This window comes from Falco cherrug, chromosome 4 (genome assembly GCF_023634085.1).
Source record: "Falco cherrug isolate bFalChe1 chromosome 4, bFalChe1.pri, whole genome shotgun sequence".
Lineage (NCBI taxonomy): Eukaryota > Metazoa > Chordata > Aves > Falconiformes > Falconidae > Falco > Falco cherrug.
The window spans coordinates 65,821,459-65,841,968 of NC_073700.1; the positions used below are offsets into that span (position 1 = coordinate 65,821,459).

At 38.0% G+C, this 20,510-nt stretch overlaps 1 protein-coding gene across 19 annotated transcripts in view; it reads left to right on the top strand.

Moving 5' to 3' along the window:
• The window catches only part of PARD3 (par-3 family cell polarity regulator), a 458,069-nt gene that overhangs the window by 303,723 nt on the left and 133,836 nt on the right, over positions 1-20,510 (top strand). For 14 of the 19 annotated variants that reach the window (XM_055707494.1, XM_055707505.1, XM_055707486.1 and 11 more), the window contains 3 exons: positions 289-333; positions 6,684-6,911; positions 12,681-12,897. In XM_055707494.1, the coding sequence (XP_055563469.1) occupies positions 289-333; positions 6,684-6,911; positions 12,681-12,897 (490 nt within the window). The remainder of the gene's footprint in view (positions 1-288; positions 334-6,683; positions 6,912-12,680; positions 12,898-20,510) is intronic. The other 5 variants (XM_055707491.1, XM_055707500.1, XM_055707501.1 and 2 more) reach the window with 1 other exon arrangement.

The following is a 20,510-nucleotide window of genomic DNA, read 5'->3' on the forward strand; positions in this document are numbered from 1 at the left end:
ACTTGTCTTGACTAGTTGTGATGTGCTAACGCGTAAATAACATATTGTACCTGCCTGTGATGTGAACATGACTGACATTGCATGAAGGTTACTAGTTTGCTGCCATTTCTACCTAGAATGTTTGCTTACTGTTGCAATTTATTTGCATGGAGTATTACATTGCTAAGGTCTCCTAACTTTAAAAAAAAAAAAAAAAAAAAAAAAAAAAGGCAAAACAAAAGGAATGTTGGATGCATGTGGGGCATGGGCACTAACTGGGCTAACCGTTATACATTTACCTTTTAACAGTAGCTGACGAGACTAAGCTCAGTACAATGGATGACCAGAAAACAGGTAAGAATTGACAGTAAGGCTGTTGCTATAGAAACCTTGGTCAAAGCAGCTTACCACAATTACAGAACTGCCAGTCAAATTGCATGAAAACATGAATATTCCAGTACTTGCATGGCTGCTTTCTATTGTCGTGAATAATCAAGTTGTACAGAAAAAGAAAACTCTCTGTAGAGATAAATATCTTGCGTAGTATATTCAGCCAGGTCATACATGTGACGGGAGGTGGACACCTGTTTCTACACTTGGAGCTTATAATTTTGACCTTTCCAAAAATCTTGGAAAAATCTCCTCCTACTTCAAACTCTAATGTGCAGAGAGACGATGTAGAAGAGTTGAATGTTTGGCTATTAGAGTGCTAACACAGTGCTTAGAACTAATTATTTTAATTAGAAAACTGCTACCTTTGCCTTAAATGGTCATCAGATATGTGTTGTGAGTTCACTTCAAGACTTATTTGTGCAAGTCGATTTGCCTTTGGAGCCGAAACCTGAGCATCGTAACAGAACAAAAGGATATGTAAATATAATCTTTTCCACATAACCATCAATTGTAACATTTCATACAATGATAATGAGAAATAGCTTTCAAAGCAATTTTTTTTTATTAGTAATTAAAATAATGCACCAACTGCAATTATGAACCTTTATGATTTATTAATATAAGTTAGCTTTTGGCCTTTGGAATGTTATTTTAATTAGGCTAGATCCAGAAGACACCATAACATTACTTAGCTCTAATTAGGAACAATTCACCTTTTTAACCTGAAAATATTATTTATTTTAGTATGATTTGGGGAGAAGGGCATTCCATACAGAATTTATAATTAATAATTCACAACTGCATCTCTGTTTAACCATACTTTACAACATGAGTAGGAATACTGAAAAGCTCTAAGTACTCAAGTGACAAAATTATAATTTTTATTTAAACAGGTGAAACTTCTAGTTCTTAAAATATTGCAGAATTTGGCCACACACTTGCAGCTTTACAAATTGAGAATGAGTACACAAAATAAAAATGTATGAATGTTTTGAAGGACTAAGGCCATCAGAGTGTGAATGTATGAATTATGTTAATGATTGTGGTAATAATCAGTGCATAGGAACTGCTTTCGCCCCTGAGCATTATTCACATTAAAAGGAGTTATAGATCAAACTAAAATGTATTGTAAATTATTTTTCATTTTCTTATTAGCCTGCCTATTTGAATGAAATATGGTTAGAATGGTGTAAAACCCATGTGTTTTAGTAAAATATGATGCTTAGGTTTTAAAAGTGCATAGTGGGTTTGGTGCTATCAATAGAGGGTGGTGTTAATTGAGTGTAGTTTTTCTCTATGTGTAACACCTGGATTAAATTCCAGAAAAAGAGACAAGTCGGACAACTTGGGTGAAAGAGCATGACCATAACCATCTGGACTAACCACTTACATATTTTGTGTGCAGCAAGTTCAGTGGCTGGAAAAAAGGAAAAAAAACACCTTTTACTGTACTTGTATTTTATTTATCTTGAGTGCTTTTAACTGGGTTTTGTATATAAACACTGGATTTCTCCCATTTCTGAAGATGGATGTGGTTGTTAAACAAACCACTTACTGTAGTTTGGCTTAAAAATTGTCGGGTTCTAAGAAAAAAAATGCTTCAAATGTGTGGTGAACTATGTTTTAATGAACTGTAGAAGCCAGAAAGCTTTAGCGTGTATTTACTTCAGAAAAAATAAAAACAAACTCTGTTACAGTCAGAGTTGAACTTAATAGTATCGGCTGAAAAGGGGAGTGTAGAACTCACCAGCCCTAGTTACTATAATAGATTTTTAATTATTTTTCTTTCTATAGTTCACTTGAAGTGCCTAATACTTGCAGTGTTTACAGTTCATCCAAGCGCTGAAGCACATTCAGTAGCAATTGAGCATGGCTTATTTGTGGAGTGCCAGGCATGCTATAGTTCTAGGTGGTTATTTTTCCATGTATACATTGTGAAAACAAAAAATAAATGAAAAAAAGAATATATCTAAATTGTTTATTTATTTATTTTTACACAGTGTTTTAAAAATAAACTCTTTTATTAAATGGACCCAAAATGAAACTATTTTTGATGCAGTTGCTTGATCTATTCCTCCCCTGCTCACCCCAGTCTCTTTTAGTGTATGATCGGAACTAGAAATAGAAGAATTTATCGGATTTAATGGAACAGATGTTAGTAAATAGACTCACTGCTAATGTCCTTTAATAAAGTGTTTAGAAAGTAGATTTCATGCCTTTGCAAAACTGAGTTTATCAAATCGAGGGAGGTTTTTGGCATCAGTTGCTGGTAGCATTTAACCTGAGACTTAATAAAAATAATGTTTCAGAAAGAAATAAAATTGCAATTTTAAATCATTTAAAAGAAAGTGCTGACGAAAAGTTTGGTTTATAGCCTTCAGCCACTGAGGGAAATTTCATATATCCTGTGACACCGCGATTTTTGCCTTTGCAAATTGCCCAAGTGGATTTGTGGCACTGTATAAATACTTAACAATAAGATGAGAGAAATGGAAGCACAATGAGTTGTTAAACAGCATCAGAGGAAGGGAAAAACGAAGGGCTTGGAGCAGGGAGCAACATGTAGGCTTCGTGTCATGTATTGCATGTTAAATGTCTCGCTGGATCTGTATGTACTGTGAAGTTATGTGGCGGGGGCTGTCTTTACCGTATGGGAGCAGACGCACACCCTGCCAGCAGAGTCATGCATGAGCAGAGCTTGGCTGCATGGCCTGGAGGGCAAGGCTTGGCCATTGTCCCCAAGGGCTGGCCAGCTGGGGACATCAGGAGTGGTGATGCATGTGTGGTGGGCAGTGGCTGGGCTTGGCCAGGTGGAGTGAGCATGTTACAAAAGCCCTTGAGAGGATGGATCGGGGTATGTGGCACGTAGAGTAAAGCCATATGGTGGAGCGTGTAAGTGGAGTGTGCGAGGAGACTGTGCACATGGTGGCAGTCGCAGTAGGGGGACTGCTGTGGTACGGAGGGATAAATCTACCTCAAAGGATATTTGTTAAGAAAATTGTTGAAAAGGAAGATTTTGATAAACTTCAAATTTTAAAAATGATAAAAGAATCCCTTTCATCCCTCAGTTATATAAAGATGCTTTAGGCAGATGTGTCTTTTCCTCTTCTTTTTTTTCTACTTTAAATTCTGGTGTCAAAATAGAAGTAGAACTCATTCTGAGCAGATAACATTTCTGATGATTACCACCAGTGCTGTAAAGGCTGGAAGAAAATGCTGACATTTTTGTATGTAGAAAACAAGGTTTTGATGTGACTCATAAATTTTAAACAGAATCCATTTTAAAGAAAGTTTGCTGTTTCTAACCAGATTATGGGTAAACAACTCACTTTCTGGCTGGTGAACTCTAGTAATAAATTCTGAACTCACTCGATTTACGGGGAGGCTTAACTATATATTTTGAAAAGAGTAGACTCGCTATGAAGTGGCCATAAGAAGATAGTGAAGGTATTAAAATATACATAGCTTTACAATTGCAGCACTTAAAATTTCTTGCGAAAGGACACTTCCCTCTTTCAAATTCTGCAACCTGTTCACATTTGTGCTCATGGCCACCCAAGTTCAATAAATATCCCTATCATTTTTGTAATCCATTATTAGTTTTACAGTACTCGGGAACATTAGGTCATGTCCCATCTAGCTTTTCCTTTGGGAAAGGCCAACTTACATAAATACAGTTTTCACAAAGATCTGTATTGAGTGGCAGGAAATGGAATTTTTTTTAATGTCCTTTAAGAACATAAATGGGCACATAAATGCCTCCTTTATAATTACTGTTTACAAAAAGAGCCACTCAGTAATTAGGAAAAGATATACGAGCATTACATTTAGAAGGTTGCAAAGCAGAATGTAGAATAAGGAAGTTTACAGTAAGTTGCCATGTAAGAGGATACCCTTTCCTTTTGTATATGAGATTGAATCTGTCAAACAGCTGGTTTATATATGATTGTCCCATTTCCTCTTTTTTTTTCTTTCAAAATGTTGCATTCATTTTTGCTGTCTTTGACTGTTTTTGGTAGAATACAATCTCAAAAAGTAAAAACCAAAATGCCATTTCTTGTGTACTGCAGGCTTTAGTGCAGGAATAGCAGGTTTTGGCATATGCTAGAAAGTGGACAGTTTATAGGGAATTGTCTAAACTGGAGTTCTTTTACTTGGTAGAGAAAGTGTATGTAAAAATACTTGCCTTAGACTTCAGCTCATGTTCAGAAGTCTGGTGAACGTGAACTGCTGCTTGTTTGCACAGCTGGGAGGCCATCAGACCTCCTTAGTCCCAGTTGCTCTGGCTCACCCCCACAGCTGCACTGTGCCCCCAGCCATCCTCGTGACCCTGGGCCCTGCAGCAGGTACCAGCTGTGAGTGAGAGGGTGACTTCTTCTAGGAGATGCAATTTCTTCAAAATTAAATTTCTCGTTTGTTGGGGATGTTTATTTCTGGCCAAGGGTCCAAGCAGCAGGACTCTGGACCACTGGGGGAACAAAACTGCAGGAGTTGTCTAGACCTGTGAAAGAGGATTTTTGTTTTGTTTCTGTTTACAAGTTCATCTTATCAGTAGGGAAGCTGAAGGGGAGTAATTTGACAACTGTGGTTTGAATTTTTTTGATCTGAGGGATTTCAGTTTAACATAATTGCCTAGACTTTGGGTAGGTGAATAAAAAATAAAAGTGTTTACTGCCTTGCTCCATCTCATACCAATTTAACAAACTACATGGAGAGGACTTGCCATGATGCTATTCTGCATCCCTTTGGTAGGTCCAGCAACCCCTTTCCTCCCCACCCAGTCTGAATGGACAAAGAAGCTGGTTTTGAGTAGTATAAGTAGCAGTTTTCCCCAGTTTAAGGTAACTTCACCTTTGTTAAGAATGGTGACAGATACTGTCTCTGTTTTCCCTCCTAATATCTACCAGAATAGGGATCAACTGCAGAACTGTGTTATTCTGATATAAATACTTAAAAAAGATAATTTTCCTTTCTTGCATTATTCACACCAGACCATGTTTACAAATGTATTGTTCATTGGTTTGGTATCCCTGAGAGCTCAGTTCTTGGCTCTGTCTCTCAGGGCTTTGAAATTTATATTTCTGTGCCTCTGTCAGATGACGATACTGATATCAACTGATTAACAACCCACTGCCTGGGGTTGCTGAGGTGCCACCACACTCATCTCTGTTCTGCTGCCTTTGGGTAGAGAAAAAGTGAGGTTTCCATATTCTAGGTGAGGGCTCTGGTCTCCTAACTTCAAGAAATGTAGCTGTCATGATGATGATGGTGATGCCTCACCTCATCTTGCTGTCTAGCCCCAAATCCTATGGAAAATCCGGCCCAGACTGTACTGCACTTCTGAAGAAAATCACTTCAAATAAATGCAGTGATATTTCTTTTTCCCCTCTGAAAGATTTCTTCCAGTTTTAACTATAATATGAAATCTAATTGTGCAATTGTGAGCTGATTTATACTGTCAGAGTGTTTATCTAAAAACAGAGGCTAGACATTTAGTCCACAAACCTGAAAGAAAAGTCCGTATGGGGAAAGGCTTTTGCAGGATACTGTCTGGGACTTTCTTGGCACACTTCTGGACATGCTGCAGCGGTGCCTTCAGCCCCAGCTGTAGCACTGCCCAAACATCAACCTGGTGACTGCCAGGAATGTGTTTCTTTTCCAGCTGGTTAACTGGCATTGCCTAATTGGGTCCTTTCTACAGATTATTTTTAAGCAACTTTGCAAAATCCCAGCAAGTCACTGGTATTTCTCAGAAGCATTTCATTATGAAATTGCTAGCAATTTGATGCAAGTCTTTAACACTTGATTAAAAGCAAACAGCATGTTCCTTGAAACCAGAAGTCAGGCTACTTTGCAAGACTGTTACTCTTAACACAGTAAGATTCATGCCCATAATCTGCTTTCTGTTCAACAGTGGCTAGTACAGATGAAATTTTCTGCTCAAAACAAAAATAATTAATAGTTTTGTTAGTTATGTATCTCTGCAGTTTTTATGAGCTGTTTTTAAAGCCCTGTGATTATGTTATCATTCAAATTGTTTAAAGTAATAGTAATGGATGTTGGTCTCTCTTCACTGATTTGAAAAGCCAGACATTGCTAACATTGTCGGTTTCGTTGACAATGACTTGACATACTCATTCACTTCTGAGACCAACAAATCTGTGGAGAATTCCCTACAGATTATTGAGAGATGGTGTGAATAATGTTAAGTGTGTCCCTAAAGACTTTCAGGATGGATATGCATAATCAAGCATGCAGTTCTCAATACTAATTCTAATTACTTCTTTTTTTCTCCCCCTTAAATCACTAAGGTTCCCCAACCAGAGATGTGGGGCCTTCATTAGGTCTGAAGAAATCCAGCTCATTAGAAAGTCTGCAGACAGCCGTTGCTGAGGTGACTCTGAATGGCGATATTCCCTTCCACCGCCCGCGCCCGCGGATTATCCGAGGACGAGGCTGCAACGAAAGCTTCAGAGCTGCCATAGACAAATCATACGATAAACCTGTAGCAGATGATGATGATGAAGGCATGGAAACTTGTAAGTAAGCTATTGCTGAACATAAAAAATATTGACTACATATGTTAATTTATTTAGAAAGCAATTAAAAGTAGTTGAAGATAATTTTAGGATTTTAAAAGAATAGAACTGACTTATTTTCATCATACTTCTTTTCCAGGCTTTTTCCCTTCATATGCATTAACAGATTGCAACACTCTGCAGCTTCCTTCCCTTCTAAAATAAGAAAATAAGATTATTAGGAGTGTATTTACTTAAATTACTATGAAAATTTTCTGTAAGACGGCTAATACATTTATTAATGTAAATTAGAAAAAAAAGTAATGCAGAAATACAAAAAGCCACTGAATTAATGTTACAAAACCATGTGCATCTAACTTTGAAAGGGTACATTTGTAGTGTCTGGGGGGAAAAAAGAAATCACTGTCCTTTAATTAGAGTGAGTAAGGCTGGCAGATCTAATAAAATATGAAGTTAATGATTAGCTATTACCCACCCTAATGGGCATTCATTTACATTTTCAGTTCTTTAACCCAAAGTATGACCCAACATGTGGAGACTGTCATTAACATAAAAGAATCACTTCAAAGCTAACCTTATCATTACTGAACTATGTAAGAATGGGCTGGTAAAATGACAACTTGCATTGAATGAAAATAGTATGAATGGTAAATTACCTCAATAAGGAGTTGTATTAAAATCATTGAATTTTTAACCTTCATGATGTACTACTTTCAACATGTCACACACCAGCAGAACTTTTTTTAATCAACCAGCAACTAGTTAGAAGTTTATGAATGAAGAGGGTGGTGGGAAGGCTGAAGTAGTAAAATATTTAGCCTGAATGCTGATGGAAGAGGCTTGAAAAGATATTTTTCACCCTCGTCTCTCTAAAATTTTTTAGTTTTGGAAAGTCTGTTTCATAAGTCTCATTCCCTAATATTCTTTTATAAGCTACTTGTGTAATCACTCCTTTATTTTTTTAAAACTCCTTGATTGTTGGGTTTGGGTTTTTTTATACATCTGCCTCTTTCTAAAAGTGTTTTGAGACTGAAAGGGAGGTCATTTTGCTAGTCACTTTTCTCAAAGGTAGTTATGTGCAGAATTAATTCTGCTTCACTTTTCCAGCACCTAGCGATTTCACGCAGCAGTGAGGCTAAATGCTGGTCTGGTGCTGCTGGCTGTCAATCTGTTTCTGGCCAGTAGAAGAACAGGTATGAGAAAATATGCAGTGATCCTGCTCATTCTCCCAAACTGCATGCCGATTGATGGTTTTTGGGGACATAAGTGTATGTTTTTCTAAAAGACGTTGTTTGGTGTGAGCCCACTGATAGCAATATCCTCTTTTAAGACGTGAGATATCCAGGGCTTATCCAGAAGTTACAGATGGTTTAACTTCATTTGATCAAAAACATGGCAAAACTCTTGTCATGACACGCTTTCTAGGTGAGTATAGGTGTATGAGATTACTATAAGGGATTTTGAGCTTGTTGATGCAATGCATAGAGGGTAGCAAGGAAGTATTTTTTGTCTTGGCATGGGAGTAGTGGAAACCAGACAAAGCATTCTGGCTGAAATCAAAATGCCATGGAGGGAGGCTTTGCCTTCATCTCTCTGTATGGATGAACTCGTCTGGCACTGGTGGACCAAGAGCCATCTTGGTGTCATGGGAGAGCAAGAACGAGGCTGTTCTCAAACCTCACATGGTGAAGAAGGGCTGAGCAAAGCGTGACCAAGCTATGTGCTTAGAACTATGCATTCTATATGAGTTACTTGTGTTTTAATAGCTTCTGTGTGTTATAAGAAAATATCTAAGAAGTAATCCAGAAATTGACAGTGCCAGGTTAATAGAAGCAGATGAGTAGCAAAGCAAATATAGTAAATTTGTTGGACAGAACTCAGTCCCTGAGGCCTTCTCCTCATGGTGGCCATGGGAGCTTAAGAGCTGGCCCAGCCATATGTTGCCTGTCTTTCTGAAAACGTGTCTGTATCTATGTTAAAACTGAAAGCATGGCAGACTGCTCCACTTCATGTAAATTATATGTGGCCTGAGGTTCCCAAGAATTTACCAAATGGTATCTTCAGATGGACAAAGCCTGGGCACGTACAAATAAGTAGACATCAATTTAGCAATCTGGTCCTAATGCTCACTGCTGCCATAATGTCATTGCCTAAGATTTTTTAAATTGTATTTACTTATTCCACAATTGTTTGAAATTAAAACATGGCTTTCTCTCATTGTAAAACCCAGGCAAACATGTCGGTGGTCAATTTGCTGATGCCCTTGAGATTGGATCCATTTGTCTGCCTTGGATTTTTTCCCCTTTCTCCTCCAAGTGTTTCAGTGCTAAGAGTGCTTCTTTCTTCCAGTGACCCTCTTTAGAGCAGCAAATAATAGCACTACAATATATTGTATAAAGGAATTCTTAACATGTCATCACCCCATATACAAAAGCCATAAAAGCACAGGTAGCATATGTGGCAAAGGGTCTGACTCTCTTCTGAATGTACGTGCTGTCCTTGGAACAACATGCTATTAAATTACTCAGTGTAGGATGAAAATTGGATAGCAGTGACCAGTTCTATGGTAACATTCTAAAAAGTATTTGGGCCAGATGCATTTGAGTTTTAATGGCTGCAAGGAAGTAATGTGTGGAAAAGTATGGGTGTTCAGCTTTTACTGACCATTTTTCCTGCTTTTTGTTTTTTTCCTTAATACTTGAAATAGCTGATTGGAAGCAAAATGGTTATCTTTAGTGTCTGGAATGAGAACAAGGCATTTGGATTGGGAGAGATCAACAAAGCTTTCTAATCTTTTGCTGAATCTTAATTGCTAGAATCTACAGCTGTATTAAATATCACAACAAGAGGCCTAGGAGCTTAGTGGCAAAATAGCTTCACATTAAGTAGCTTTGATTCCTCATGTGCATCTTTTCGATTTTATGGGTTAATTAGGGGAATAGCTTCATAATACCTATTTGTGTAGTTCTCCATAGTACAGTGTGGTTCATGAAATGACACTAGTTTTCAGGTTTAATTGATGTTTAAAGTATACTCCAATTTAATTTTTTGGCTTCAGCATCCTAAATGGAGAGGCAGGAGTTGCAGGATAGGAAGGAAATAACAGCACCAGAACAAATACATTCTGTGTTATGCAGTAACCTAATGTCATTACTGCAACTTGACAAAAATTAGAAGTTTCATTTGTAGCCTGGGCTTGAATTTTAATTGAGCAGCATTTGCATTTGTTCTAAACACTAGTAATTAGGTGTATGTTAATTGCAGAATGACTGTGCTGCATAAAAGTGGAACAAGTTTCTTCATGTTGAGTCCTTTTAAGAAAACCAGAAATTCTGTTGAGTCCAGTAGAGACACCAGTGTTTACTCCAGGAGAACAGGCAGCCCAGTTCACAGGGCTCAGCCTAAGCTACAGAGTTAATTGCAAGCAAGTTTGATAGATAAATATTTATTGCAGCACAAGTTTGGAAAAGGAGGCAATATGACCTCCACAGAATATGCAAAATAAATAATAAGAGGAAGCATTGTTATGACAAGTTGTTCAGAAACTCAGCATAGCACAGTACACAATACATATTTAGGATTAATTCATTGTTATATGAATATGAACAACCAGAGGTCAAAACTGATTCATCTTTAAAATTCTAGGAATGAAGTACCAAGTAAACATTCAAAAGTTGTCAGAAATTTAATGCACTTTTTTTTTACTAATTATATTTATTTGTAAGTACAGTGTTTTAAATGTCTAGTTGGTTTTAACTGGAACAGATTGTAGCTATAAATTAACATGCAAAAAATTTAGCTTATCTATTCCAAAGTGGTTTTCCACTACTCTTTAAATAACTAAATATCATCCCAGGCACTGATTAAGAAACACTGTGACAAAGAAAAAAGTACAAGTACAGCTAGTACAGAGCCATTTATAGGACAGGCCTACTAAGTTTCTAAAATACAATTATCTGAATATTAAAACTGTGCCTACAACTGAGAAGCTGTATCATTTACTTAACTCACAGTGATTCTGAAGATAAGTGAACATGAAATGCTGAAACCTGTCCTTGGTTTTTTTGGGTTGTTTTTTTTTTTTCTTTTTTTTTTTCCCCTGCTGGTTCTTATTTCAGAGTACAAGTTGAGATTCAAAAATAGTTACTAATATTGAGATTTATCTGACATGGTATGTTTTTCTTGAGATATGTTTATATGATCTTTCAGGGTTGGAAAATATTTATAGAAATTTTGGGATACTCAGTGAATAAGTACTAAGACTGTTGGACAGGTCTGTGTATTGCAATATTAATGAATAAAAAGTATTTTGCAGGCAAGTATCAGAAAGAAGAGATGATATTGAATGGCTTTCAGTCAATGATTTGTAGACTTTTCAGGTTCAATGAATTACTTGTAAGGTAAATATGAATGATGACTAAGAAAAACAAGTTGATATTCTACAGTAGTCTATGTAAGAGAAATTTCTAAAGAATGACACACTTCTATTGGCTGTAGAATAGTCAGTGAGGTCTAGAAACAGTAATATTGGCAGGAATAATAATAAGTATTAAATATATGCTCAACTAAAAAGAGATTCTTTTTTCCTTCTATAAGCCATGGCCATTTCCATATCTTGTTGAGTACCAACCAAAATCTTTTATTTTTCTGTAGATTGTGTATATATGAAGCAAAACTGTATTTTCCAGCTTCTACTGCCAGAAGTTGTTTGGAGCCTCATTATGCATTAGAGCTACAGGAGACAGTACAAAGTATACATCTGTGATCCTACCTGCTGCTTTGTGCTGTCTGTTGGAAAACTGGGAGATGGTGTAGCCCTACTTACAATGTGATGTATAAAATGTGAAAGCTCCTGCAAGATCACAGCTTCGACAGCCATGCACTGTGATTTTTGGACCTGGATTTAAGTTCAGTCAAAACGGTTGCAGGATTCTGACCCACGAGCTTGAAGTGTTTTCTTTCTTTCTTATTAAGCTACTGGAGGAGTTTTTGGTTTTTTAATAGATCGTTTCTTTTGGTCATTTTTCTTTCAAACTTTCTGAAATACATGTCGTCTGTTAAATCTAGGCTTGGGTATACTTCAGGATTCTCAGTCTTGGTCTTGGATTGGAAACAGAGAAGGAACATGTTATCTACCCTTAAAGGTTTTTACTTGTTCCAGTGGGTGGAACCTCCCCACCTGAACCTCCCAGGCTACCCCATCTCAACTAGGAGTAAAAATTATAGTGCATTATATGTTTTAAACTACTCCAGGAAATGAAGTAGTGTGGCAAAACCATTATGTTACTTGCAGCAGAAGAAAAAGTCTATCAAGGCTTGTATTGAGGGTTAACAGTCCTTAATGACTTTCATACTTTTATAGGAGTGTTTCTAAGAATTTACTGACAGGTCATGCTGGTGCTGCTGTTGTTTCTTCTTGCAGATATTTTGAAATCACTCCTCAATTGACTTAAATACTGAAACAAAATGGGCCAATTAATATCACTTTGCTAATGTTCTTTATTAACCCATACATTATTTGGAGTGAACACAAACCACAAATTGTGTTTTGCAGAGTGTTATGCAAAGGGTGAGTTTATTGCATTAATAGTACAAATGAACATTCCAGGAAAACCTCACAAAAGCAGATACTGATTTTGAAAATAAAATAAATGAGTATTTTGTGGTTGTTTATATATCCTGCTTCAAAATACATTATGCAACATACCAAAAAGCCTGCCCTTGTTGTTTGTTCTTATCCCACTAATGTTTCTTAATATGTGCTTTCAGTGGAGGAAGACACAGAGGAAAGCTCAAGATCTGGTAGAGAATCTGTGTCCACAGCAAGTGACCAGCCATCCCACTCATTGGAGAGACAGATGAATGGAAGCCAAGATAAAGGGGACAGAAAAAAGGCTGGAAAGGAAAAGAAGAAAGATCGAGATAAAGAGAAGGATAAAATTAAGGCAAAGAAAGGGATGCTGAAAGGCTTAGGGGACATGTTCAGGTAGGTGCTTTGCAATCAAATATAGAATTAACTGTAAAAAGAAGTTTCATCTTTTAGTTGTTCATTTATATTGTGACTGTTTGCTGAGGCCATATTTTACTGTATAAATATATACATGATATACGTAGGCTGATCGTGAACTTTTGAGCCTGTGAGTGGTGTCACGGAAGGGAAGCAGCTCAGGATGGAAGACAAGGAGGTGGCCAGCAGGCTAAAGGTGCTGTAAAGATAAAAATGGTTTTAAGTCACAAATTGCTTGGTCTTGGAAAGAGTCTTTGGTGATGTCTAAGTAGTGCACATGTCCTTTGACGGGTCAAACAATTTTGGGTTTTGTTTCTTTCTTAAACTGTGCTGTTCCTAATACTGTACCCAAAGCTTGTGTGTTACTAAATGAGTGTTTTTCCTTGCTTTACTATCAAGACTGGTATCACGGAGGCATGATGTGAAGGAGTTGAATCAGTTTGAGACTGAAAAACAGCATGCTCCTCTCAGGGAAAACAGGTTCTGAGTAAGGTTGTGTGCTCTGAGAACCCACAGTCTGGTGAAGGGGTCAGTGAAAGACCTGATTTTTACCAGGCACTGGGGGTCTTTTTTGAGGAGTCATGTTTCCAGCAGTCATAAGTGATCTGAAAGAAGCAGACTGCTGAGGGACACCCTGCTGTTCTGGGTAAATGGTGAAACAACACCTTGGGTCACTTGTGGGAAGTTATGAGAGAGCAAGAAAACCAGTCTTTCTTTTAGCTAGCTAGAGTAAATAAATATATTTCCAAGAAAAAAAAATAAAGCAGTGTTTGTTTTCCTTTTGTATATGCAGTGATTCATTATTTAATTTTGAAGTGAGATACCAGTATTATTTTAAAACCTTAGTAACAGTGATTCAGCTCTGGAAACATGTAAGTGGAGCTTCAGTTAACTTTTATCCTGTTACTTTCTTTATCCTGTAAAACATGAAGTGAGCCTGTGTTGTAACTGCATAGGTTCTTGAGGGTTGTTTCTGTGTCTGTGAATCGTATGACAACATCAGTTACTAGGAAAACTAGTTAATTAGAAAATATTACTTAGAAAATGTGTTTAGAAAACACAAAATAGTACCAAGTTGTTAGGCAGCATAGGCCACAGAACACCAAAAGAGTTATAGGAGATAGTCCCGCGGGTCAGACAGGAGGAGAGCACTTCAGCCTGGTCACCTGCGTGTCACACGGGGATGCCTCATCTTCTGGGAGTTTACCTGCCTAAATTCAAGCCTGAAGCAGAGCAATGCACCCTGCACTGGGGGAGGCTGGAAGGTAGGAGGTAAGAAATGCTGACTGGTTCATTTCTGCAGTCCTTGCCATTTTTATACAGCAGAAATGGCAGGTAAATTTAAGTAATATTATATATGATAAATTCTATGGGCTCTAAGTAGCATATTGATGACATGAGTGCTATGTTGTGAATTCAGTCAGAGATGTTTACAGCATCTAGAAAGCTTGGGCAGCTCCTTGGTCCTCACTTTCCTCCTGTGTAACATTCCCAGTACCCAGAGGACCTGTGAGATAGCTGCTTCATGTTGCAAGCTTTGGTGCACGGGCAAAGGGCTGACTCACATATGGTCCCATCCAAAGGGAGGAGCCTTTGCATTCTAGAGCCAGCTCAGTGCAGGGCTTGCTGGCTCCTCTCTGCCCTCCAGCCTTAGAGCCTGATGTCTGGCATTCCTGTGCAGCTTTGAATGCTCTAGGTGGAAACAAGTGTACAAGTGGAAATTAATACCAGTTTTAATCAGGTGCTCCCAGCTAAAAAGGAAGTAACCTTGTCTGTATGCTTGATATAACACTTCTGAAATCTTTAATGTAGAAACAACAGTAGTTTGACTGGTAGGAAGATCTGATGATCCCGTTGTTGTTTGCTCTTCATAACAGTCAACATTTCCTTGAGTTATTTTTTTCCCTCTCTACCATTTCTGAGTGAACTTTATGTTTTCAGCCTCCTCTTAATTAACGTGGGTGCAATGCTATCCAGATGCAGTTAACTCCTCCTGGATCTGTAAATTAGCTTGCACCTTGTCAGCCCACCCAAGAGAGGTGCTCCTGGCAAGGAGGAAAATGCTGATTGAGGGAATTAAGCATTATGCCTCATTTCCATTCAGTGCTTGATTTGTTTTGTTGACAGGCTTCTCAATAATGTTTGAGAGATGGGCTTTATAGTGGCTGCAAGATAAGCTACTACGTCTGCCTATAACATGCTTTGTTTTTCTGTACGTCTGACATATATCATAGATATCAAGTAACTACTGAAAGTTGTGTGATAGAAAATAATGATAACGGTAACATTTAAAATTCAAGCCATGATCAAAACATAATTGGATGTTTTGGTTCTGCACAACATTGTGTTTTCTTTGTAGTTCTTTTTCTCTTCTCCTTTTTCACCTTTTTCTTCCTTTTCTGTGCTCTTATCTTAAAATAATCCTTCCTCATTAGGTTGTATGGGCAAGAACACCTGCAGGATATTACTATTAACTGACACTTTATTCCAATGTCAGTATTTAGCCAAGGGGCTTTTTATTGCCTATATGCAAACTAGCAGCTCATAGAGTGGTGTCTATGTGATGTATAAAAATAAGTCTCCTTGCCTTCAGTTAAAAATCTTAGGATTTGCTACTGGGATCTTCATTAAACTGTACTGAGATGGAAACTCCCATTAGAGAACCCTAGGTTACATTTATCCTTCAGCATCTAGTCATCATTTCCAAGAAATCCCTGGGTGATTCAGATAGCAGGTTAAAATCATAAATAAATCTTCTAAATACTTCCATTGTTTTAATGCTTTTATCAGACATCGTTAAGATGACTGACATAACTGTGAAAGAGAACTGTAAAATGCAGGATGCAGCCTGCGTGGCTCTGACACACACAACTCCCGTTATTTCCAGAGGACCTTTGGTGACATTGCACTGTGGGCACTCTGAAAGTTCACCCTTTTCACTGTGAAATAAATCTGTCTAAGCGTGTGTGTCTTTCTTTTTTCAAAATGACATTTCAAGGCAGAACAGAATAATTTATTTAAATTTGTCATTTGGCTGAGAAGTCTCTGTCTCTTCACAGATCAATGTAGGGCAGAAGTTAACTTAGGAAAGCACTGAACAAAAATACTGGTCTACTGGAGGAGATGCAGGCATTGCAGAGCTTTGCTTACACCTGAATGAATTTGTTTTACCTGAATAGTTGCATCATTCCTGTCTTATCCCTTCAATAGGATTGTGTGTCATGTCCTGTGGCTGTAACCACACACCAAATGAGAGGCTGCCCAGTTCCTCCTTCTCCATTGCTGTTCATTTAGGGGGTGCCTGGATGGCCACTACCAGCTGAGCAAATAGCTTTTGGGAAGCTGATAAAAAGTTCTGCTAGTTGTTTTTTTTTGTTTGTTTGTTTCACTACACTAAGAAGTCTTGAGTAGATATATGTTTTGACATCAGAAGTTTATAAAAATTTGTATGCTTCTTCAAGTGCAATCTAAAATATATTTAGTCATTTCTAAGACTGGTTTTGTGTATTTTTAAGTAGAGAGTTTACTTCTTGATAAAATCAACCTGACATAAAAAAATCAGTTGATAAATAAGTCATTGTAGTGCTGCCTTAAGAAAGAGGCTTCACAGTTTCAAACAGTGCACCTGTAATTAGTGCTGGAAGGGATACATTAATTTGATGGGCTTCTATGTCATGCGATTCTTTGACATTCCTCTCCTGAAAGAGGAAAATTGTATATGCTGTCGACTTTTCCCCTCCTCTTGCTCCTGTCATATATAGGGTATTTTCATTTATGAAAGTGGATTCCCTCAGGATGTAAGATAGGGAGATGTGAGATCGTTCTTATTGTAGTTTTTGGATAATGATGATGTGACACTTCTGCTGTAGTCTTGCTTATGACTTACAGTCCCTGTAGTTCATTTACACTTATTCCCAGTGTACAGGCTTGGATATAGTTTCTAGATGGATGACTGGACTGGTGAAGTAACAGGTCACAGGCAACTGAAGTGGTAGCTCCAGATCTTTCTCCAGCTTCCTAAAGCCATATACAGTTTTCCTCTATGGTCATCCCTGAACCATGGTTCTATAAGGTGGTGGCATCACTGTGATTATGTCACTTGTTTGGGGAATTAATTTTGTTTGCAAGAAAGTAGACAACCATGCTCTTACTGGGGAGTTTGTATGGGAAGACTCTCACTGGTGAGTTTTGTGATAGAAACAATGTCCATTAAGTGATCAGTCTCAGGAATGGACATGTCTGAGGAATAACATCTTTAGAAGAAACTGAACTACCAACATCTTGAGAATAAGGAAGGAAAAAAAGCAGCTCAGGGTTTCCAAAGGGAGAAAGGGGAGTAGTAGGGAGCCCAAGCTACCTAGTGATATCTTGCTGGAAATATCAGAGGGACAGTCACTCAGCACCTGGTAACAAAAACCTGCTGAAACAAGAAGACCTTGTTATGGTTGGGTAAAAACAGATTTGCAAATACAAATGGTATGTTTGAGTTTGTGGGGAAATGCTGAGGAGAACAAAAGATGAGAGGTATGCACATTGTATCTTAACTTTGAGTGTAAGCAAGAAAATACCTGCATTGGTTTTGGAGGTTGTTTATGAAACAGATGTAATGTAATTTGAATCAACTGTGGATAAGTATGTTATGTGAAATTAATACATTTTCTGTTGTAGGAATTAATACCTCAGTCCCACATAAAAATAATTTTTCTATGGAGAGCATAAGCACTGTGTAATGAAGTCCATGGAACAAGGCAGTATGCTTAAAATTAATCATGTACATAGGTGGTTTTAGTACTGGAAGGTGCGCATTTCAAGATCTGGCTTCCAGTGTTCACGGAGATGTAAAGCCATAATGTATGGTAACTGAACTTTAATGGCTTTCTTAACTATTGTGGCTTACAGGTGGTTAAATCAATGCACTGGTAGCCAATGCAAATGTAATATTCCCAGATTAGCATTAAAATCTAATCCTAATTAGATTTAATTACATTTAAAATTATTACTGGGATCCTTGCTGTGCTGTACCTTCCAGTTCTGTGAGAGGAAATAGATAATTTAGTTTGCAGCCTTCTTTAGCTGAAATCAGATATACTGCTGTCTTTTTCTTTTTTTTTTTTTTCTGCCCACACACAGCTGCTTCCAAGGTGCACTAGACATGTCCAGATTCATAAACATATTATTTGTAGCTTTGAATTACACATTTCAACCACATTAGCCATCTGAGACCTCTGACTGGGCATTTGGGAGAATAACCTACATGGATTACTGTTCCTTGTTACATGACTTCCTTGTATTTCCTATTCTGGCTTTCATTTAAGTTTTCTCATCATAATGTCTGTGAGGAGATGAAAAGCAAATCACAAGGGTTATAACATTGATTTAGTAATTACCTTCTTTCTCTTTCATTTAATAACAACCTTCAGACTTTTAAGCAGGCACATGACAAAAAGGTATCTGAGTTGTGTAAAATACTGTTGAATTATACCCTAATGAACAGGACTGGCAAATACCTCAAACTCAATAAAATAAAATCTGTGGTCTGATTTTCATCATTCAATCGCTTAAGAAGCAGCAATAATGGCATTTTCCTTGGAAGCATGACTAATATGGCTTTGTATTGGTGAATGACACTTACTGATGTATAGGCTTAATAGAAAACATGGGAATGAACTCCAAAAGTTAGAATATTTTTTTTCTTTAGTGCTCTGCTCACAGCACAAAACACCATAAATCTTGATCCTTAGAACACAGAGGAGGAGGTTATTGCTTAAACACCTGCCGGCTATATAATTTCTAACTTGGAAGCTCATTGCTCGCACACTGAATTGCACCTGGGTTTGCTAATGCTCATCTGAGAACGTCGCCGACAGCTTGCAGTGCTTGTACTGAGACTTCCATGAGAAATGCTGAGCTGGGTCGTTGCTCAGGTAAATGGAATCTGGGGCCATTTGCGCTCTGGCTTTTGCCTGCTGCCACTACGAGCCAGATGGTGCCACTATCATTAAGTCCACATCTGCTTTCCCTCTTCTGCCACCAGCTAGAAAATGTGTGACCCGCTACAATCCTGGGTGCAGGGTCTCAGCATGATGCCTTTTCAAGCTTCAGAGGAGGAGCACAGTCCTCATCTTGGCTACAAGTTGGATGCTGTTGATGGCACCTTCTCTTCTGTGCTGCTCTGGGCTACTTTGTCCTGATCCACTTTCAGAGTTCTCAATGGCCACTGGGACACACAGAATCAGAAAAGCCTTTCAAATGAAATCAGCCATGCAGCAAATTGTCATCTTTGATGCAGACAATTACCCAGGGCTCTTATAAATGTATTTCAAAGCATATTCATATTCTTCGCTTCCTTCTTTCCAATTAAAAGTAAATAAGGGACTGAAAGAGATAAGCTTGATTGAAAATAGCTTTTCTTTTTTGGAAAGGCAAGCCATGCTCTTTCTTTCCTCTCCGTCCTTTTTCACCCTCCTGTTTGCTGCTGCTTGGTGGAATCGGTTCCTTTGAGGAAATGCGTGTCCCATTGCCTGCAGCCCCAAACACACCAGCTTTTGACTAAGATGACATTAGGGCAGGGGGCAGTGGAATGGCAAATTCGTGTTTCTAAACCAAACAACTTCACATAATCTGTCAGGGATTTAAGGAATGCAGCTTCATTAAGTGGTTAGTAAACTCTGTGACTTCTAAACAAAACACAGAAAGCAGTGGTATGCGATTGTGCGAAGGAGATTTGAAGTGAGAGATTAACATAATCGTATGTGGCTTTCTAGTTTGTCATTCTGACAGAAAGCAGGGCTTTGCTCTATGTATTCTTAACACTGGATTTTCCCAGAGTAAGTCTTGAACTTGTAAATCTGATGGGGGTATATTGTATGGTGGTGGGGGTTTTTTTGTTTGGAGTTCTTCTTTTTTTTCTCCCCATAATTTCAATAGAATCGGGATTTTCGTTTCTAACATCCAGAAATAAGTGTCAGGTTGACTTGTTACTAGAGATGAGTTCATAGTGGCTGCTAACATATTCTTCCAGTATTCTTCCTTTGCTTGTCAGCGAGTTTAAATAGAGAACCTTTGACACCTACAGCACCGTCTCTGCCTGCAAAGCAAGCGAGGGAGGCAGGCGGCATGACAGCTGAGCCCTCCGCCATCCTACCCGGCATTCTGTGGCAGTTCTCTTCCAGGCCTGCTGGATGAATATAGAACACAAGTGTCAAGGATGACACCTACTTTATAATCTCTACAAAGCAAGCCTTTTCAGAGAAGAATTTGTTGACAGTTCAGAGATTCAAAGTCAATTTCAGTTTTAGCTCGTATAGAAATAGGATTTTTTTCCTCCACCTGATGTCATGGTTGAAGACTAACTAGTCAGTGTGCTAGTTCATAACAAAGTATGGTAAATAAATACTGTCTTGAGATGTGAAGGATCTGTTAGATGAAAAGCTCTGTTAATGAAGTTTATTTCATTATCTGTTGGAAATGTTCTTTGGAGATTTAATTTGCTGCTGATGGCACCTGTACATTGGTATACATTACTGATTCTGTAGATTATGTTTTTAAAGCAGCTGCCTTTGAAAATCCTTTTTAAAAGCAGAAATAGGAAC